The sequence below is a fragment of the Oncorhynchus keta genome, chromosome 18 (assembly GCF_023373465.1).
Source record: "Oncorhynchus keta strain PuntledgeMale-10-30-2019 chromosome 18, Oket_V2, whole genome shotgun sequence".
NCBI classification, from domain to species: domain Eukaryota; kingdom Metazoa; phylum Chordata; class Actinopteri; order Salmoniformes; family Salmonidae; genus Oncorhynchus; species Oncorhynchus keta.
In genome coordinates, this window is record NC_068438.1 from 49,855,215 (window position 1) to 49,877,225 (window position 22,011).

The 22,011-nt window shown below is 43.9% G+C and overlaps 1 protein-coding gene across 1 annotated transcript in view; it reads right to left on the bottom strand.

Annotated features, from left to right (window-relative positions):
- The window catches only part of gbe1b (glucan (1,4-alpha-), branching enzyme 1b), a 401,340-nt gene that overhangs the window by 242,580 nt on the left and 136,749 nt on the right, over nucleotides 1-22,011 (bottom strand). Inside the window, exons 6-7 of the mRNA XM_052468704.1 lie at nucleotides 17,819-17,909; nucleotides 10,072-10,281 (exon numbers count right to left, since the gene is read on the bottom strand). Coding sequence (XP_052324664.1) covers nucleotides 10,072-10,281; nucleotides 17,819-17,909 — 301 coding nt within the window. The remainder of the gene's footprint in view (nucleotides 1-10,071; nucleotides 10,282-17,818; nucleotides 17,910-22,011) is intronic.

A 22,011-nucleotide genomic window follows, 5' to 3' on the forward strand; every position in this document is an offset into this window, starting at 1 on the left:
TCATTACTACAGCTCCTAGAGGAAGGTGATCATTACTACAGCTCCTAGAGGAAGGTGATCATTACTACTAGAGGAAGGTGATCATTACTACAGCTCCTAGAGGAAGGTGATCATTACTACAGCTCCTAGAGGAAGGTGATCATTACTACTAGAGGAAGGTGATTATTACTACAGCTCCTAGAGGAAGGTGATCATTACTACAGCTCCTAGAGGAAGGTGATCATTACTACAGCTCCTAGAGGAAGGTGATCATTACTACTAGAGGAAGGTGATCATTACTACTAGAGGAAGGTGATCATTACTACAGCTCCTAGAGGAAGGTGATCATTACTACTAGAGGAAGGTGATCATTACTACTAGAGGAAGGTGATCATTACTACTAGAGGAAGGTGATCATTACTACAGCTCCTAGAGGAAGGTGATCATTACTACAGCTCCTAGAGGAAGGTGATCATTACTACTAGAGGAAGGTGATCATTACTACTAGAGGAAGGTGATCATTACTACAGCTCCTAGAGGAAGGTGATCGTTACTACTAGAGGAAGGTGATTATTACTACAGCTCCTAGAGGAAGGTGATCGTTACTACTAGAGGAAGGTGATCATTACTACTAGAGGAAGATGCTCATTACTACAGCTCCTAGAGGAAGGTGATCGTTACTACTAGAGGAAGGTGATCATTACTACAGCTCCTAGAGGAAGGTGATCATTACTACAGCTCCTAGAGGAAGGTGATCATTACTACAGCTCCTAGAGGAAGGTGATCATTACTACTAGAGGAAGGTGATCATTACTACAGCTCCTAGAGGAAGGTGATCATTACTACTAGAGGAAGGTGATCATTACTACTAGAGGAAGGTGATCATTACTACAGCTCCTAGAGGAAGGTAATCAGTACTACTAGAGGAAGGTGATCATTACTCACAGCTCATAGAGGAAGGTGATCATTACTACAGCTCCTAGAGGAAGGTGATCATTACTACTAGAGGAAGGTGATCATTACTACTAGCTGATCCTAGCTCCTAGAGGAAGGTGATCATTACTACTAGAGGAAGGTGATCATTACTACTAGAGGAAGGTGATCATTACTACTAGAGGAAGGTGATCATTACTACAGCTCCGAGAGGAAGTGATCATTACTACAGCTCCTAGAGGAAGGTGATCATTACTACTAGAGGAAGGTGATTATTACTACAGCTCCTAGAGGAAGGTGATCATTACTACAGCTCCTAGAGGAAGGTGATCATTACTACTAGAGGAAGGTGATCATTACTACAGCTCCTAGAGGAAGGTAATCATTACTACTAGAGGAAGGTGATCATTACTACAGCTCATAGAGGAAGGTGATCGTTACTACTAGAGGAAGGTGATCATTACTACAGCTCCTAGAGGAAGGTGATCATTACTACAGCTCCTATAGGAAGGTGATCATTACTACTAGAGGAAGGTGATCATTACTACAGCTCCTAGAGGAAGGTGATCATTACTACTAGAGGAAGGTGATCATTACTACAGCTCCTAGAGGAAGGTAATCATTACTACTAGAGGAAGGTGATCATTACTACAGCTCATAGAGGAAGGTGATCGTTACTACTAGAGGAAGGTGATCATTACTACAGCTCCTAGAGGAAGGTGATCATTACTACAGCTCCTAGAGGAAGGTGATCATTACTACAGCTCCTAGAGGAAGGTGATCATTACTACTAGAGGAAGGTGATCATTACTACAGCTCCTAGAGGAAGGTGATCATTACTACTAGAGGAAGGTGATCATTACTACAGCTCCTAGTGGAAGGTGATCATTACTACAGCTCCTAGAGGAAGGTGATCATTACTACTAGAGGAAGGTGATCATTACTACAGCTCCTAGAGGAAAGGTGATCATTACTACAGCTCCTAGAGGAAGGTGATCATTACTACAGCTCCTAGAGGAAGGTGATCATTACTACTAGAGGAAGGTCATCATTACTACAGCTCCTAGAGGAAGGTGATCATTACTACAGCTCCTAGAGGAAGGTGATCGTTACTACTAGAGGAAGGTGATCATTACTACTAGAGGAAGATGATCATTACTACAGCTCCTAGAGGAAGGTGATCGTTACTACTACAGGAAGGTGATCATCACTACAGCTCCTAGAGGAAGGTGATCATTACTACAGCTCCTAGAGGAAGGTGATCATTACTACTAGAGGAAGGTCATCATTACTACTAGAGGAAGGTGATCATTACTACAGCTCCTAGAGGAAGGTGATCATTACTACAGCTCCTAGAGGAAGGTGATCATTACTACTAGAGGAAGGTGATCATTACTACAGCTCCTAGAGGAAAGTGATCATTACTACAGCTCCTAGAGGAAGGTGATCATTACTACAGCTCCTAGAGGAAGGTGATCATTACTACTAGAGGAAGGTCATCATTACTACAGCTCCTAGAGGAAGGTGATCATTACTACAGCTCCTAGAGGAAGGTGATCATTACTACTAGAGGAAGGTGATCATTACTACTAGAGGAAGATGATCATTACTACAGCTCCTAGAGGAAGGTGATCGTTACTACTACAGGAAGGTGATCATCACTACAGCTCCTAGAGGAAGGTGATCATTACTACAGCTCCTAGAGGAAGGTGATCATTACTACTAGAGGAAGGTCATCATTACTACTAGAGGAAGGTGATCATTACTACAGCTCCTAGAGGAAGGTGATCATTACTACTCCTAGAGGAAGGTGATCATTACTACTAGAGGAAGGTGATCATTACTACAGCTCCTAGAGGAAGGTGATCATTACTACTAGAGGAAGGTGATCATTACTACTAGAGGAAGGTGATCATTACTACAGCTCCGAGAGGATTATTACTACAGCTCATAGTGATCATTACTACAGCTCCTAGAGGAAGGTGATCATTACTACTAGAGGAAGGTGATCATTACTACTAGAGGAAGGTGATCATTACTCCTAGAGGAAGGTGATCATTACTACAGCTCCTAGAGGAAGGTGATCATTACTACAAGAGGAAGGTCATCATTACTACAGCTCCTAGAGGAAGGTGATCATTACTGCTAGAGGAAGGTGATCATTACTACAACTCCTAGAGGAAGGTGATCATTACTACAGCTCCTAGAGGAAGGTGATCGTTACTACTAGAGGAAGGTGATTATTACTACAGCTCCTAGAGGAAGGTGATCGTTACTACTAGAGGAAGGTGATCATTACTACTAGAGGAAGGTGATCATTACTACTAGAGGAAGATGATCATTACTACAGCTCCTAGAGGAAGGTGATCATTACTACAGCTCCTAGAGGAAGGTGATCATTACTACAGCTCCTAGAGGAAGGTGATCATTACTACAGCTCCTAGAGGAAGGTGATCATTACTACAGCTCCTATAGGAAGGTGATCATTACTACTAGAGGAAGGTGATCATTACTACAGCTCCTAGAGGAAGGTGATCATTACTACAGCTCCTAGAGGAAGGTAATCATTACTACTAGAGGAAGGTGATCATTACTACAGCTCATAGAGGAAGGTGATCGTTACTACTAGAGGAAGGTGATCATTACTACAGCTCATAGAGGAAGGTGATCGTTACTACTAGAGGAAGGTGATCATTACTACAGCTCCTAGAGGAAGGTGATCATTACTACAGCTCCTAGAGGAAGGTGATCATTACTACAGCTCCTAGAGGAAGGTGATCATTACTACAGCTCCTAGAGGAAGGTGATCATTACTACAGCTCCTAGAGGAAGGTGATCATTACTACTAGAGGAAGGTGATCATTACTACAGCTCCTAGAGGAAGGTGATCATTACTACTAGAGGAAGGTGATCATTACTACAGCTCCTAGAGGAAGGTGATCGTTACTACTAGAGGAAGGTGATTATTACTACAGCTCCTAGAGGAAGGTGATCATTACTACAGCTCCTAGAGGAAGGTGATCATTACTACAGCTCCTAGAGGAAGGTGATCATTACTACAGCTCCTAGAGGAAGGTGATCATTACTACAGCTCCTAGAGGAAGGTGATCATTACTACAGCTCCTAGAGGAAGGTGATCATTACTACTAGAGGAAGGTGATCATTACTACTAGAGGAAGGTGATCATTACTACAGCTCCTAGAGGAAGGTGATCGTTACTACTAGAGGAAGGTGATTATTACTACAGCTCCTAGAGGAAGGTGATCATTACTACAGCTCCTAGAGGAAGGTGATCATTACTACTAGAGGAAGGTGATCATTACTACTAGAGGAAGGTGATCATTACTACTAGAGGAAGGTGATCATTACTACTAGAGGAAGGTGATCATTACTACAGCTCCTAGAGGAAGGTGATCATTACTACTAGAGGAAGGTGATCATTACTACTAGAGGAAGGTGATCATTACTACAGCTCCGAGAGGACGGTGATCATTACTACAGCTCCTAGAGGAAGGTGATCATTACTACTAGAGGAAGGTGATTATTAATACTAGAGGAAGGTGATTATTACTACAGCTCCTAGAGGAAGGTGATCATTACTACTAGAGGAAGGTGATCATTACTACAACTCCTAGAGGAAGGTGATCATTACTACTAGAGGAAGGTGATCATTACTACTAGAGGAAGGTCATCATTACTACTAGAGGAAGGTGATCATTACTACTAGAGGAAGGTGATCATTACTACAGCTCCTAGAGGAAGGTGATCATTACTACAGCTCCTAGAGGAAGGTGATCATTACTACAGCTCCTAGAGGAAGGTGATCATTACTACTAGAGGAAGGTCATCATTACTACTAGAGGAAGGTGATCATTACTACAGCTCCTAGAGGAAGGTGATCATTACTACTAGAGGAAGGTGATCATTACTACTAGAGGAAGGTGATCGTTACTACTAGAGGAAGGTGATCATTACTACAGCTCCTAGAGGAAGGTGATCATTACTACAGCTCCTAGAGGAAGGTGATCATTACTACAGCTCCTAGAGGAAGGTGAGCATTACTACAGCTCCTAGAGGAAGGTCATCATTACTACTAGAGGAAGGTGATCATTACTACAGCTCCTAGAGGAAGGTGATCATTACTACTAGAGGAAGGTGATCATTACTACAGCTCCTAGAGGAAGGTGATCGTTACTACTAGAGGAAGGTGATTATTACTACAGCTCCTAGAGGAAGGTGATCATTACTACAGCTCCTAGAGGAAGGTGATCATTACTACTAGAGGAAGGTGATCATTACTACAGCTCCTAGAGGAAGGTGATCGTTACTACTAGAGGAAGGTGATTATTACTACAGCTCCTAGAGGAAGGTGATCATTACTACAGCTCCTAGAGGAAGGTGATCATTACTACTAGAGGAAGGTGATCATTACTACTAGAGGAAGGTGATTATTACTACAGCTCCTAGAGGAAGGTGATCATTACTACAGCTCCTAGAGGAAGGTGATCATTACTACTAGAGGAAGGTGATCATTACTACAGCTCCTAGAGGAAGGTAATCATTACTACTAGAGGAAGGTGATCATTACTACAGCTCATAGAGGAAGGTGATCGTTACTACTAGAGGAAGGTGATCGTTACTACTAGAGGAAGGTGATCATTACTACAGCTCCTAGAGGAAGGTGATCATTACTACAGCTCCTAGAGGAAGGTGATCATTACTACAGCTCCTAGAGGAAGGTGATCATTACTACTAGAGGAAGGTGATCATTACTACTAGAGGAAGGTGATCATTACTACAGCTCCTAGAGGAAGGTGATCATTACTACTAGAGGAAGGTGATCATTACTACAGCTCCTAGAGGAAGGTGATCATTACTACTAGAGGAAGGTGATCATTACTACAGCTCCTAGAGGAAGGTGATCATTACTACAGCTCCTAGAGGAAGGTGATCATTACTACAGCTCCTAGAGGAAGGTGATCATTACTACAGCTCGTAGAGGAAGGTTATCATTACTACTAGAGGAAGGTGATCATTACTACAGCTCCTAGAGGAAGGTGATCATTACTACTAGAGGAAGGTGATCATTACTACAGCTCCTAGAGGAAGGTGATCGTTACTACTAGAGGAAGGTGATTATTACTACAGCTCCTAGAGGAAGGTGATCATTACTACAGCTCCTAGAGGAAGGTGATCATTACTACTAGAGGAAGGTGATCATTACTACTAGAGGAAGGTGATCATTACTACTAGAGGAAGGTGATCATTACTACAGCTCCTAGAGGAAGGTGATCATTACTACTAGAGGAAGGTGATCATTACTACTAGAGGAAGGTGATCATTACTACAGCTCCTAGAGGAAGGTGATCGTTACTACTAGAGGAAGGTGATTATTACTACAGCTCCTAGAGGAAGGTGATCATTACTACAGCTCCTAGAGGAAGGTGATCATTACTACTAGAGGAAGGTGATCATTACTACAGCTCCTAGAGGAAGGTGATCGTTACTACTAGAGGAAGGTGATTATTACTACAGCTCCTAGAGGAAGGTGATCATTACTACAGCTCCTAGAGGAAGGTGATCATTACTACTAGAGGAAGGTGATCATTACTACTAGAGGAAGGTGATTATTACTACAGCTCCTAGAGGAAGGTGATCATTACTACAGCTCCTAGAGGAAGGTGATCATTACTACTAGAGGAAGGTGATCATTACTACAGCTCCTAGAGGAAGGTAATCATTACTACTAGAGGAAGGTGATCATTACTACAGCTCATAGAGGAAGGTGATCGTTACTACTAGAGGAAGGTGATCGTTACTACTAGAGGAAGGTGATCATTACTACAGCTCCTAGAGGAAGGTGATCATTACTACAGCTCCTAGAGGAAGGTGATCATTACTACAGCTCCTAGAGGAAGGTGATCATTACTACTAGAGGAAGGTGATCATTACTACTAGAGGAAGGTGATCATTACTACAGCTCCTAGATGAAGGTGATCATTACTACTAGAGGAAGGTGATCATTACTACAGCTCCTAGAGGAAGGTGATCGTTACTACTAGAGGAAGGTGATCATTACTACAGCTCCTAGAGGAAGGTGATCATTACTACAGCTCCTAGAGGAAGGTGATCATTACTACAGCTCCTAGAGGAAGGTGATCATTACTACAGCTCCTAGAGGAAGGTGATCATTACTACTAGAGGAAGGTGATCATTACTACAGCTCCTAGAGGAAGGTGATCATTACTACTAGAGGAAGGTGATCATTACTACAGCTCCTAGAGGAAGGTGATCGTTACTACTAGAGGAAGGTGATTATTACTACAGCTCCTAGAGGAAGGTGATCATTACTACAGCTCCTAGAGGAAGGTGATCATTACTACTAGAGGAAGGTGATCATTACTACTAGAGGAAGGTGATCATTACTACTAGAGGAAGGTGATCATTACTACAGCTCCTAGAGGAAGGTGATCATTACTACTAGAGGAAGGTGATCATTACTACTAGAGGAAGGTGATCATTACTACAGCTCCGAGAGGACGGTGATCATTACTACAGCTCCGAGAGGACGGTGATCATTACTACTAGAGGAAGGTGATTATTACTACAGCTCCTAGAGGAAGGTGATCATTACTACAGCTCCTAGAGGAAGGTGATCATTACTACTAGAGGAAGGTGATCATTACTACTAGAGGAAGGTGATCATTACTACTAGAGGAAGGTGATCATTACTACAGCTCCTAGAGGAAGGTGATCATTACTACAGCTCCTAGAGTAAGGTGATCATTACTACAGCTCCTAGAGGAAGGTGATCATTACTACTAGAGGAAGGTCATCATTACTACAGCTCCTAGAGGAAGGTGATCATTACTACAACTCCTAGAGGAAGGTGATCATTACTACAGCTCCTAGAGGAAGGTGATCGTTACTACTAGAGGAAGGTGATTATTACTACAGCTCCTAGAGGAAGGTGATCGTTACTACTAGAGGAAGGTGATCATTACTACTAGAGGAAGATGCTCATTACTACAGCTCCTAGAGGAAGGTGATCGTTACTACTAGAGGAAGGTGATCATTACTACAGCTCCTAGAGGAAGGTGATCATTACTACAGCTCCTAGAGGAAGGTGATCATTACTACAGCTCCTAGAGGAAGGTGATCATTACTACAGCTCCTAGAGGAAGGTGATCATTACTACAGCTCCTAGAGGAAGGTGATCATTACTACAGCTCCTAGAGGAAGGTGATCATTACTACAGCTCCTAGAGGAAGGTGATCATTACTACTAGAGGAAGGTGATCATTACTACAGCTCCTAGAGGAAGGTGATCATTACTACTAGAGGAAGGTGATCATTACTACAGCTCCTAGAGGAAGGTGATCATTACTACTAGAGGAAGGTGATCATTACTACTAGAGGAAGGTGATCATTACTACAGCTCCTAGAGGAAGGTGATCATTACTACAGCTCCTAGAGGAAGGTGATCATTACTACTAGAGGAAGGTGATCATTACTACTAGAGGAAGGTGATCATTACTACTAGAGGAAGGTGATCATTACTACTAGAGGAAGGTGATCATTACTACTAGAGGAAGGTCATCATTACTACAGCTCCTAGAGGAAGGTGATCATTACTACTAGAGGAAGCTGATCATTACTACTAGAGGAAGGTGATCATTACTACTAGAGGAAGGTGATCATTACTACTAGAGGAAGGTGATCATTACTACTAGAGGAAGGTGATCATTACTACTAGAGGAAGGTGATCATTACTACTAGAGGAAGGTGATCATTACTACTAGAGGAAGGTGATCATTACTACAAGCCCCTGGCTCCGACTCCTCTCCTGCCATATGAGCTAGTTCCGACTCCTCTCCTGCCATATGAGCTAGCTCCGACTCCTCTCCTGCCATATGAGCTAGCTCCGACTCCTATCTAGCCTAGGGTACAGTACAGTCAGAGAAATACATCTCCGTGTCCCAAATGGCACCCTATTCCCTTTATAGTGCACTAGTTTTGACCAGGGCCTATGAGGGAAAAGTGTGCCATTTACGAGGCACCCTATATAAAATAAGAACCACACTCATTTAATAAACTGAGCCTATTCAACCCACTGTGTGTAGGAGTCTAGTAGACAGGCTTGACATTAAGGTTACTCCAATTAGCTAAAAAATTCCCTTCTTATAATCTGATAGCGTTTGATTTTCTCCAGTCAACATTATTTAAAAACATCTAGCTCTAGTGGGTGATTCATCCTACTGTGAGGAAAGGATCATAGAATACATACGAGGGCTCCGTCCCACACGGCACCCTATTCCCTACATAGTTCACTACTTTCCACCAGGGCTCTGGTTAAAGTAATGCAATGTTTAGGGAATAGGGTGCCATTTGGGATACAGGGACAAGAACTTCATTTTTTATTTATTTTTTTAACGCAGACTTGCATTGCAGCAGGTCGTTGTCTCGTTTCTGCAGTGACATACACATTATGTAGATTAACGTACAGTACATTAGCCAGTTATTGTATAATGTGTTATTTTAACTAAAAGCTTTTAATTGTTCATGTTTTTAAACACCACATACAGTATTGTTTCTTATAAAAAATACCTTCCCGCGTGTTATATAACCATGTTTTCATACTATGTTTGGAATGAATATATCATTAATTACTTGAATTCAACATTAACATACTGTACAAGGACATATCCAGTAAACAGATAAACATTCTACATTCCAGCAGATGAGTAAATACACAAAGGCCACATCTGCGACAGGCTACATCTGCGACAGGCTACATCTGCGACAGGCTACATCTGCGACAGGCTACATCTGCGACAGGCTACATCTGCGACAGGCTACATCTGCGACAGGCTACATCTGCGACAGGCTACATCTGCGACAGGCTACATCTGCGACAGGCTACATCTGCGACAGGCTACATTTGCGACAGGCTACATCTGCGACAGGCTACATCTGCGACAGGCTACATCTGGGATAGAGTTTGTTAATGGTCAGGACAGTATAGGACCTGAGGTAGCTGAACAGTGCTTGAATAGTAACTGTGTTGGTGAATAGTACTTGGTGTAGTTATACACTTTAGGACCTAGGGTAATTCAATTGATTGATTGATTGACAGACAGACAGTTCGATATATGCCTACCTGGAGTAGTTGAAGAGGCGGCTGCCCCAGAGAGCATGCTCCCCGCGCGGAGGGGAGTGGAAGAAGCAGGAGTCGGAGCCATCAAATGAGTTCAGCCCATCCTCCGTGTTCTGGGAGGCGTGGCTATGGACCACGTCCAATAGGACGACGATGTCCAGGGAGTGGGCGGTGTCAATCAGCTGCTTCAACTCCTCTGGTGTCCCGTAACGACTGGAGAGAGAGAGAGAGAGAGAGAGAGAGAGAGAGAGAGAGAGAGAGAGAGAGAGAGAGAGAGAGACAAAGTTGCTTCAATGCCTCTGGTGTCCATTAATGATGGGAGAGAGAGCGAGAGCGAGAGCGAGAGCGAGAGAGCGAGAGCGAGAGAGCGAGAGAGAGAGAGAGAGACAGAGAGAGAGAGAGAGAGAGAGAGAGACATAGACAGAGACAGAGACAGAGACAGAGACAGAGACAGAGACAGAGACAGAGACAGAGACAGAGACAGAGACAGAGACAGAGATAGGCCCATAGAGTCACTCAGAGAGACAGAGACGCACAGAAAGACACATACACGCAGGCGCATGCATACACACACATACAGTATATGTCAATATCGTACTTAATCATTTTGTGCAGAGTAGCTACTATTACCAGTATCCAAAGACATCTAAATCTCACAAGGGAATGCAGGTAAAATGATGACAGGCACCACAGAATGATGTGCTCATATTTCTCTAAAGATGATTCTAGCTCACTACACAACAGGAACACATTTTGAATACACAAATGAACAATTCTCATTGATCATAAATGAACCGTTGTTGGTGGAAGAAGAGGAGGACCAACGCGCAGCGCGGCAAGAGTCCTTATTGATCATTTATTATCGTGAACACAAAACAAAATAACGAGAACGAAACCGAAACAGTCCTGAACGGTGAATACAAAAACACACAGAACAGACAATAATCAACCCACAACTCAAAGGGTGAAACCAGGCTGCCTAAGTGTGGTTCTCAATCAGGGACAACCAGGCTGCCTAAGTGTGGTTCTCAACCAGGGACAACCAGGCTGCCTAAGTGTGGTTCTCAATCAGGGACAACCAGGCTGCCTAAGTGTGGTTCTCAATCAGGGACAACCAGGCTGCCTAAGTGTGGTTCTCAATCAGGGACAACCAGGCTGCCTAAGTGTGGTTCTCAATCAGGGACAACCAGGCTGCCTAAGTGTGGTTCTCAATCAGGGACAACCAGGCTGCCTAAGTGTGGTTCTCAATCAGGGACAACCAGGCTGCCTAAGTGTGGTTCTCAATCAGGGACAACCAGGTTGCCTAAGTGTGGTTCTCAATCAGGGACAACCAGGCTGCCTAAGTGTGGTTCTCAATCAGGGACAACCAGGCTGCCTAAGTGTGGTTCTCAATCAGGGACAACCAGGTTGCCTAAGTGTGGTTCTCAATCAGGGACAACCAGGCTGCCTAAGTGTGGTTCTCAATCAGGGACAACCAGGCTGCCTAAGTGTGGTTCTCAATCAGGGACAACCAGGCTGCCTAAGTGTGGTTCTCAATCAGGGACAACCAGGCTGCCTAAGTGTGGTTCTCAATCAGGGACAACCAGGCTGCCTAAGTGTGGTTCTCAATCAGGGACAACCAGGTTGCCTAAGTGTGGTTCTCAATCAGGGACAACCAGGCTGCCTAAGTGTGGTTCTCAATCAGGGACAACCAGGCTGCCTAAGTGTGGTTCTCAATCAGGGACAACCAGGTTGCCTAAGTGTGGTTCTCAATCAGGGACAACCAGGCTGCCTAAGTGTGGTTCTCAATCAGGGACAACCAGGGACAACCAGGCTGCCTAAGTGTGGTTCTCAATCAGGGACAACCAGGCTGCCTAAGTGTGGTTCTCAATCAGGGACAACCAGGCTGCCTAAGTGTGGTTCTCAATCAGGGACAACCAGGCTGCCTAAGTGTGGTTCTCAATCAGGGACAACCAGGTTGCCTAAGTGTGGTTCTCAATCAGGGACAACCAGGCTGCCTAAGTGTGGTTCTCAATCAGGGACAACCAGGCTGCCTAAGTGTGGTTCTCAATCAGGGACAACCAGGCTGCCTAAGTGTGGTTCTCAATCAGGGACAACCAGGCTGCCTAAGTGTGGTTCTCAATCAGGGACAACCAGGCTGCCTAAGTGTGGTTCTCAATCAGGGACAACCAGGCTGCCTAAGTGTGGTTCTCAATCAGGGACAACCAGGCTGCCTAAGTGTGGTTCTCAATCAGGGACAACCAGGCTGCCTAAGTGTGGTTCTCAATCAGGGACAACCAGGTTGCCTAAGTGTGGTTCTCAATCAGGGACAACCAGGCTGCCTAAGTGTGGTTCTCAATCAGGGACAACCAGGCTGCCTAAGTGTGGTTCTCAATCAGGGACAACCAGGCTGCCTAAGTGTGGTTCTCAATCAGGGACAACCAGGCTGCCTAAGTGTGGTTCTCAATCAGGGACAACCAGGCTGCCTAAGTGTGGTTCTCAATCAGGGACAACCAGGTTGCCTAAGTGTGGTTCTCAATCAGGGACAACCAGGCTGCCTAAGTGTGGTTCTCAATCAGGGACAACCAGGCTGCCTAAGTGTGGTTCTCAATCAGGGACAACCAGGCTGCCTAAGTGTGGTTCTCAATCAGGGACAACCAGGCTGCCTAAGTGTGGTTCTCAATCAGGGACAACCAGGCTGCCTAAGTGTGGTTCTCAATCAGGGACAACCAGGCTGCCTAAGTGTGGTTCTCAATCAGGGACAACCAGGCTGCCTAAGTGTGGTTCTCAATCAGGGACAACCAGGCTGCCTAAGTGTGGTTCTCAATCAGGGACAACCAGGCTGCCTAAGTGTGGTTCTCAATCAGGCTGACAACCAGGCTGCCTAAGTGTGGTTCTCAATCAGGGACAACCAGGCTGCCTAAGTGTGGTTCTCAATCAGGGACAACCAGGCTGCCTAAGTGTGGTTCTCAATCAGGGACAACCAGGCTGCCTAAGTGTGGTTCTCAATCAGGGACAACCAGGCTGCCTAAGTGTGGTTCTCAATCAGGGACAACCAGGCTGCCTAAGTGTGGTTCTCAATCAGGGACAACCAGGCTGCCTAAGTGTGGTTCTCAATCAGGGACAACCAGGCTGCCTAAGTGTGGTTCTCAATCAGGGACAACCAGGCTGCCTAAGTGTGGTTCTCAATCAGGGACAACCAGGCTGCCTAAGTGTGGTTCTCAATCAGGGACAACCTGCCTAGGCTGCCAACCAGGCTGCCTAAGTGTGGTTCTCAATCAGGGACAACCAGGCTGCCTAAGTGTGGTTCTCAATCAGGGACAACCAGGCTGCCTAAGTGTGGTTCTCAATCAGGGACAACCAGGCTGCCTAAGTGTGGTTCTCAATCAGGGACAACCAGGCTGCCTAAGTGTGGTTCTCAATCAGGGACAACCAGGCTGCCTAAGTGTGGTTCTCAATCAGGGACAACCAGGCTGCCTAAGTGTGGTTCTCAATCAGGGACAACCAGGCTGCCTAAGTATGGTTCTCAATCAGGGACAACGATTGACAGCTGCCTCTGATTGAGAACCAGACCAGGCCAAACAGAGAAATCCCAAATCATAGAAAAAAGAACGCCCTGACCATACAAAAAAACAAAGACAAAACAAAGGAAATAAGGTCAGAATGTGACACACAGACTAGAGAGACAACAGAGACTACAGAAACTACAACAACAAAGACCAAAGAGTCTATGACTACAGAGACCACAAACTGACTACAGAGACCACAGGCTGACCACAGAGACCACAGGCTGACCACAGAGACCACAGGCTGACCACAGAGACCACAGGCTGACTACAGAGACCACAGGCTGACTACAGAGACCACAGGCTGACTACAGAGACCACAGGCTGACTACAGAGACCACAGGCTGACTACAGAGACCACAGGCTGACTGCAGAGACCACAGGCTGACTACAGAGACCACAGGCTGACTACAGAGACCACAGGCTGACTACAGAGACCACAGGCTGACCACAGAGACCACAGGCTGACCACAGAGGCCACATACTGACTATAGAGACCACAGACTGTGACTACAGAGACCACAGACTGACTACAGAGACCACAGACTGACTACAGAGACCAAAGACTGACTACAGAGACCACACAGACAACAGAGACTATGACTGTGACCACAGGCTGACCACAGAGACCAAAGAGACTATGACTAGAGACCACCGACTGACTACAGAGACCACCGACAGACTACAGAGACCACAGACAGACTACAGAGACCACCGACAGACTACAGAGACCACCGACAGACTACAGAGACCACCGACAGACTACAGAGACCACCGACAGACTACAGAGACCACCGACTGACTACAGAGACCACCGACAGACTACAGAGACCACAGACAGACTACAGAGAGCACAGACAGACTACAGAGAGCACAGACAGACTACAGAGAGCACAGACAGACTACAGAGAGCACAGACAGACTACAGAGAGCACAGACAGACTACAGAGAGCACAGACAGACTACAGAGAGCACAGACAGACTACAGAGAGCACAGACAGACTACAGAGAGCACAGACAGACTACAGAGAGCACAGACAGACTACAGAGAGCACAGACAGACTACAGAGAGCACAGACAGACTACAGAGAGCACAGACAGACTACAGAGAGCACAGACAGACTACAGAGAGCACAGACAGACTACAGAGAGCACAGACAGACTACAGAGAGCACAGACTGACTAGAGACCACAGACTGACTAGAGACCACAGACTGACTAGAGACCACAGACTGACTAGAGACCACAGACTGACTAGAGACCACAGACTGACTAGAGACCACAGACTGACTAGAGACCACAGACTGACTAGAGACCACAGACTGACTAGAGACCACAGACTGACTAGAGACCACAGACTGACTAGAGACCACAGACTGACTACAGAGACCACATACTGACTACAGAGACCACAGACTGACTACAGAGACCACATACTGTGACTACAGAGACCACAGGCTGACCACAGAGACCACAGGCTGTGACTACAGAGACCAAAGAGACTATGACTAGAGACTACTGACTACAGAGACCACAGACTGACTAGAGATCACACAGACTACAGAGACCACAGACTATGACTACAGAGACCACAGACTATGACTACAGAGACCACAGACTATGACTACAGAGACCACAGACTATGACTACAGAGACCAAAAACTGTGACTACAGAGACCAAAAACTGTGACTACAGAGACCACAAACTGTGACTACAGAGACCACAAACTGTGACTACAGAGACTACAGACTGACCACAGACACCACAAACTGACTATAGAGACCACAAACTGACTACAGAGACCAAAGAGACTATGACTATAGAGACTATGACTGCAGAGACCACACAGACTACAGAGACTATGACTGCAGAGACCACACAGACGACAGAGACTATGACTAGAGACACACACACACATACTGCCCGTGTAATGTGTCCCTCTGACATCCCATCTGTCTTTCCAGCTATCATAGTATCAGTCCCCTACTAAATACTATCATAGTAATAGCCCCCTACTAAATACTACAACACTATCATAGTATCAGTCCCCTACTAAATACAACAACACTATCATAGTATCAGTCCCCTACTAAATACTATCATAGTAATAGTCCCCTACTAAATACTATCATAGTATCAGTCCCCTACTAAATACTATCATAGTATCAGTCCCCTACTAAATACTATCATAGTATCAGTCCCCTACTAAATACTAACATAGTATCAGTCCCCTACTACACACTATCATAGTATCAGTCCCCTACTAAATACTAACATAGTAATAGTCCCCTACTAAATACTATCATAGTATCAGTCCCCTACTAAATACTAACATAGTATCAGTCCCCTACTAAATACTAACATAGTATCAGTCCCCTACTAAATACTATCATAGTATCAGTCCCCTACTAAATACTATCATAGTATCAGTCCCCTACTAAATACTATCATAGTAATAGTCCCCTACTAAATACTATCATAGTATCAGTCCCCTACTAAATACTATCATAGTATCAGTCCCCTACTAAATACTAACATAGTATCAGTCCCCTACTAAATACTATCATAGTATCAGTCCCCTACTAAATACTAACATAGTATCAGTCCCCTACTAAATACTAACATAGTATCAGTCCCCTACTAAATACTATCATAGTATCAGTCCCCTACTAAATACTATCATAGTATCAGTCCCCTACTAAATACTATCATAGTATCAGTCCCCTACTAAATACTATCATAGTATCAGTCCCCTACTAAATACTATCATAGTATCAGTCCCCTACTAAATACAACAACACTATCATAGTATCAGTCCCCTACTAAATACTATCATAGTATCAGTCCCCTACTAAATACTATCATAGTATCAGTCCCCTACTAAATACTATCATAGTATCAGTCCCCTACTAAATACTATCATAGTATCAGTCCCCTACTAAATACTATCATAGTATCAGTCCCCTACTAAATACTATCATAGTATCAGTCCCCTACTAAATACTATCATAGTATCAGTCCCCTACTAAATACTATCATAGTATCAGTCCCCTACTAAATACTATCATAGTATCAGTCCCCTACTAAATACTATCATAGTATCAGTCCCCTACTAAATACTATCATAGTATCAGTCCCCTACTAAATACTATCATAGTATTTAGTAGGGGACTGATACTATGATAGTATTTAGTAGGGGACTGATACTATCATAGTATCAGTCCCCTACTAAATACTATCATAGTATCAGTCCCCTACTAAATACTATCATAGTATCAGTCCCCTACTAAATACTATCATAGTATCAGTCCCCTACTAAATACTATCATAGTATCAGTCCCCTACTAAATACTATCATAGTATCAGTCCCCTACTAAATACTACAACACTATCATAGTATCAGTCCCCTACTAAATACTACAACACTATCATAGTATCAGTCCCCTACTAAATACTAACATAGTATCAGTCCCCTACTAAATACTACAACACTATCATAGTATCAGTCCCCTACTAAATACTACAACACTATCATAGTATCAGTCCCCTACTAAATACTACAACACTATCATAGTAGCAGTCCCCTACTAAATACTAACATAGTATCAGTCCCCTACTAAATACTACAACACTATCATAGTATCAGTCCCCTACTAAATACTATCATAGTATCAGTCCCCTACTAAATACTATCATAGTATCAGTCCCCTACTAAATACTATCATAGTATCAGTCCCCTACTAAATACTATCATAGTATCAGTCCCCTACTAAATACTACGACACTATCATAGTATCAGTCCCCTACTAAATACTACAACACTATCATAGTATCAGTCCCCTACTAAATACTACAACACTATCATAGTATCAGTCCCCTACTAAATACTATCATAGTATCAGTCCCCTACTAAATACTATCATAGTATCAGCCCCCTACTACACACTATCATAGTGACCCCTGGTATACACATGAAATATCAAACTAGTCTACATGATGTCACTTAGCTCTGCTGTTGTGACAAACTCAGAACGACATTGCTCAAAAAAATAAAGGGAACACTAAAATAACACATCCTAGATCTGAATGAATGTGGACAGTTTGATTCCACAGAAGTGTGATTGACTTGGAGTTACATTGTGTTGTTTAGGTGTTCCCTTTATTTTTTTGAGCAGTGTATGTTAATAAAATATAAATGTTGTACCTGGATGCAGCAAAGAAGCTTGTGACTTGATAACCAAAGCTGGCATAGTATGCATGCTCCATGACAGCCATCAGCTGAATACAGTTGTACCCTGAAAAGAAAAATCAACCAATTATTAGGTTTTTTTTTTTTAAATCTAATGAAAAGACAGAAAACAGAGAAAATTATTTGAACAAATGTGTGTGACAAACAGAACAGGTTTCAATCTTTTTTTTTTGGTGAGTAAAGTACATGTTGGATAAAAAATAAAAAATCCGTCGTCACGACAGGCCTGATCTTTTTGTGTTGCTAAAATGAATGTGAGAAATGGAGGAGGAAACGCCTCGATGCGTAATTATAATGACAAAAACCGTCATATCGGAAGTAAACGGAGTTGAGCGATATGTTGTGTGGTCCTCTCACTATGATGACTCGGGAGAACGTGCCGTTTATTAGGCTGCAGATGAAAATAATTGATGAACTTGTTAGGGAATAATCGGAATTTGTTGGTAACATAGGTAAAATGTGTTATATTCATCATGTGTTTATAAATTACTTCTCATCAGAATGGTATTTTTCTATAATACTGTGGCGAGGTTGCAGTTATCTGTTCTATGTCAAGACTAAGTTGCAGGGGCCGCAGAGAGGGGAGAGGTCAAAGTGTCATCATGTGTAAACATATCTTTTGCTCCACAATGTCTGTGTGCCAGTCAGTGTGTCTCTGTGAGTTTGTCCAGGATTGGTTGTATTTAGAATTGGTTCTATCTAAATGACAATTTGATATATATCATAGGGTGGGGGTAATGTCTTGGTACCATTTTGTACCAATGACGAGATAAGAGCTTTGTTTAGGAGACCAAACTGAACGATCATTTATAGCCAACTCTGTCTTCTTTGGGGATATTCCTCTCTGAAGTAAAGTCTTTCTTTGTGTAAGTTCCTAAGACCTGTGTTTTGTCATGTCGTCTAGGAGGGGGTGGATCTTTGCTATAAAGGAACCCATTTGCCATTATGTTGGGGACTCTCAACTTTTCATTAGAGATACTGAACTGTTGAAAGTCAAAAGGCTATTGCAATGCAGAAGGGGCTCTCAGAGAATTCATTGAGAGACACTGAATTACCTGAGAGTCACAGGGTTGTGATAAAGCTCATATAATTAAAGATGGACTTTGATAACTAACTCTGACTTGTGTGTGTGTGGTTTGCTCCCATGATTTGGTAAATAGAGGAAATTTCCACGACAAACTTCACAGGGTGGCGAATGTGGACAGCGATCTCGATGCTCCTTTTCAATAGATATGGAGGGTCATATTCTGGTGACATGACGACCGATGCTGATTGGCTGCCGTTTGACAAATAAAAAACAATCTTTGTCCATAATAATCTCACTCTTTGTCCATAATAATCTCTGCACAGTATCTGCAAGCTAGAGCAGACATACCAAGACCAGAGTGGGTACATTCGCTATATAAACATAAAAACATTTTAGAGTTGAAAATGCGATGGAAACCCATTTAACTCGTATTTATTTGTTTATTCGGTACAATGTTCTGTCTCATGTTAGATCTGAGAACGGTGTCTGTTAGAATCTGTAGATGTGCAAACCTAGTGTTTTACTCAGAGGTAAACACACAATTATTCTCCAGCATTAATTTCTGACGTGCTTGCTATTGACGGTTATAGTGATGACCAAAATGGACATTTCTCAGACAAATCTAAGGTAAATTTGTGTTCCTCAAGGCTCTGTACTAAGACCACTAACGTTCTAGTCACATTACATACATACATACATACGTGCAATATATATATATATATATATATATATACACACATATACATACATACACACATATATATATATATATATATATACACACACACAGTGGGGCAAAAAAGTATTTAGTCAACCACGAATTGTGCAAGTTCTCCCACTTAAAAAGATGAGGCCTGTAATTTTCATCATAGGTACACTTCAACTATGACAGACAAAATGAGAAAAACAAAATCCAGAAAATCACATTGTAGGATTTTTTATGAATTTATTTGCACAGACCATTCACAGACCTGTAACTTCTTCTTTAAAATGACCCCATAGACACTGTATATTGGAATGGCAATGAGTTGAAAAACTACAAACCTCAAATTTCCGACTTCCTGGTTGGATTCTTTCTCAGGTTTTCGCCTGTCATATGAGTTCTGTTATACTCACAGACATCGTTCAAACAGTTTTAGAAACTTCAGAGTGTTTTCTATCCACATATATAAATGATATGCATATTCTAGCTTTTATGGCTGAGTAGCAGGTAGTTTACTCTGGGCACCTTATTCATCCAAGCTACTCAATACTGCCCCCCAGTCACCAAAAAGATAACAAGAAATGTGTGGAGGGGTTGAAAAACTAGTTTTCATGACTCCAACCTAAGTGTATGTAAACTAGTTTTACTGACTCCAACCTAAGTGTATGTAAACTAGTTAATGACTCCAACCTCAGTGTATGTAAACTAGTTTTAATGACTCCAACCTAAGTGGATGTAAACTAGTGTTAATGACTCCAACCTCAGTGTATGTAAACTAGTTTTAATGACTCCAACCTAAGTGTATGTAAACTAGTTTTAATGACTCCAACCTAAGTGTATGTAAACTAGTTAATGACTCCAACCTAAGTGTATGACTCCAACCTAAGTGTATGTAAACTAGTGTTAATGACTCCAACCTAAGTGTATGTAAACTAGTTTTAATGACTCCAACCTAAGTGTATGTAAACTAGTTTTAATGACTCCAACCTAAGTGTATGTAAACTAGTGTTAATGACTCCAACCTAAGTGGATGTAAACTAGTGTTAATGACTCTGTAAACTTCCCACTTCAACTGTATAAATAAAAACTTTATTTACAACATTATCACCCGCTGGAACTTCGGGCACATGGACAGAATCCTACATGGCATCCTATTCCCTATTTAGTGCACTACTTTAGACCATGATCCAGTGCACTACAGAATCGCATTTGGGACGCACAATTGATAGCACAACAATTGTCACTTCTGCCGGCTTCCCTCATCGTCGTGTTTATTTTCCAAATACGAGGCTTGACAAGTGCGCGCTCCCACAAATATTTCATTAAATGTGAGACACTGGTCTTTGTTGTTGACACTTTCCTCCAGACAAGCTGTGACCATGGGGAAACACCAACCTCAGGTGCTCCAGACATGCTGTGGCCATGGGGGAAACGCCAACCTCACTCGAGCAGCTCTGACAGGCCTTTTAACAGTAGGCTCTTGCTCCACAGGAAGGCTCTGTGCTTGTTATAGTTGTTTTGAGATAAAGCTATATAAATAAATAACTCTCGTCTCGGATTCTTTCAGACGAGAGGAAAAACATTGGCTTCTGACGAGGTGTGACAGAACGGAGGGGTGAGAGGAAGTTTCCTTTTCAGTCTCTCTCTCTCTCTGGAAATGAGCTGAGGCAGGGGATGGGTGTGGGTACCGGTGAGGCAGGGGATGGGTGTGGGGGGTGGGGGTGAGGGGGGTGGGTACCGGTGAAGGCAGGGGATGGGTGTGGGGGGGTGGGGGTGTGGGTACCGGCGAGGCAGGGGATGGGTGTGGGGGGTGGGGGGTGTGGGTACCGGTGAGGTAGGGGATTGGTGTGGGGGTGGGGGTGTGGGTACCGGTGAGGCAGGGGATGGGTGTGGGGGGTGGGTACCGGTGAGGCAGGAGATGGGTGTGGGGGCGTGGGGGTGTGGGTACCAGTGAGGCAGGGGATGGGTGTGGGGGGTGGGGGGTGTGGGTACCGGTGAGGCAGGGGATGGGTGTGGGGGCGTGGGGGGTGTGGATACCGGTGAGGCAGGGGATGGGTGTGGGGGCGTGGGGGTGTGGGTACCGGTGAGGCAGGGGATGGGTGTGAGGGGGTGGGGGGTGTGGGTACCGGTGAGGCAGGGGATGGGTGTGGGGGGTGGGGGTGGGGGGGGTGTGGGTACCGGCAGGGGATGGGTGTGGGGGGGTGTGGGTACCGGTGAGGCAGGGGATGGGTGTGGGGGGTGGGGGGTGTGGGTACCGGCAGGGGATGGGTGTGGGGGGGTGTGGGTACCGGTGAGGCAGGGAATGGGTGTGGGGGGATGGGGGTGTGGGTACCGGTGAGGCAGGGGATGGTTGGTTCTTCGTCAGATCGACTACATCCCCAAATGACACCATATTCCCTACGTAGTGCACTTCTTTTG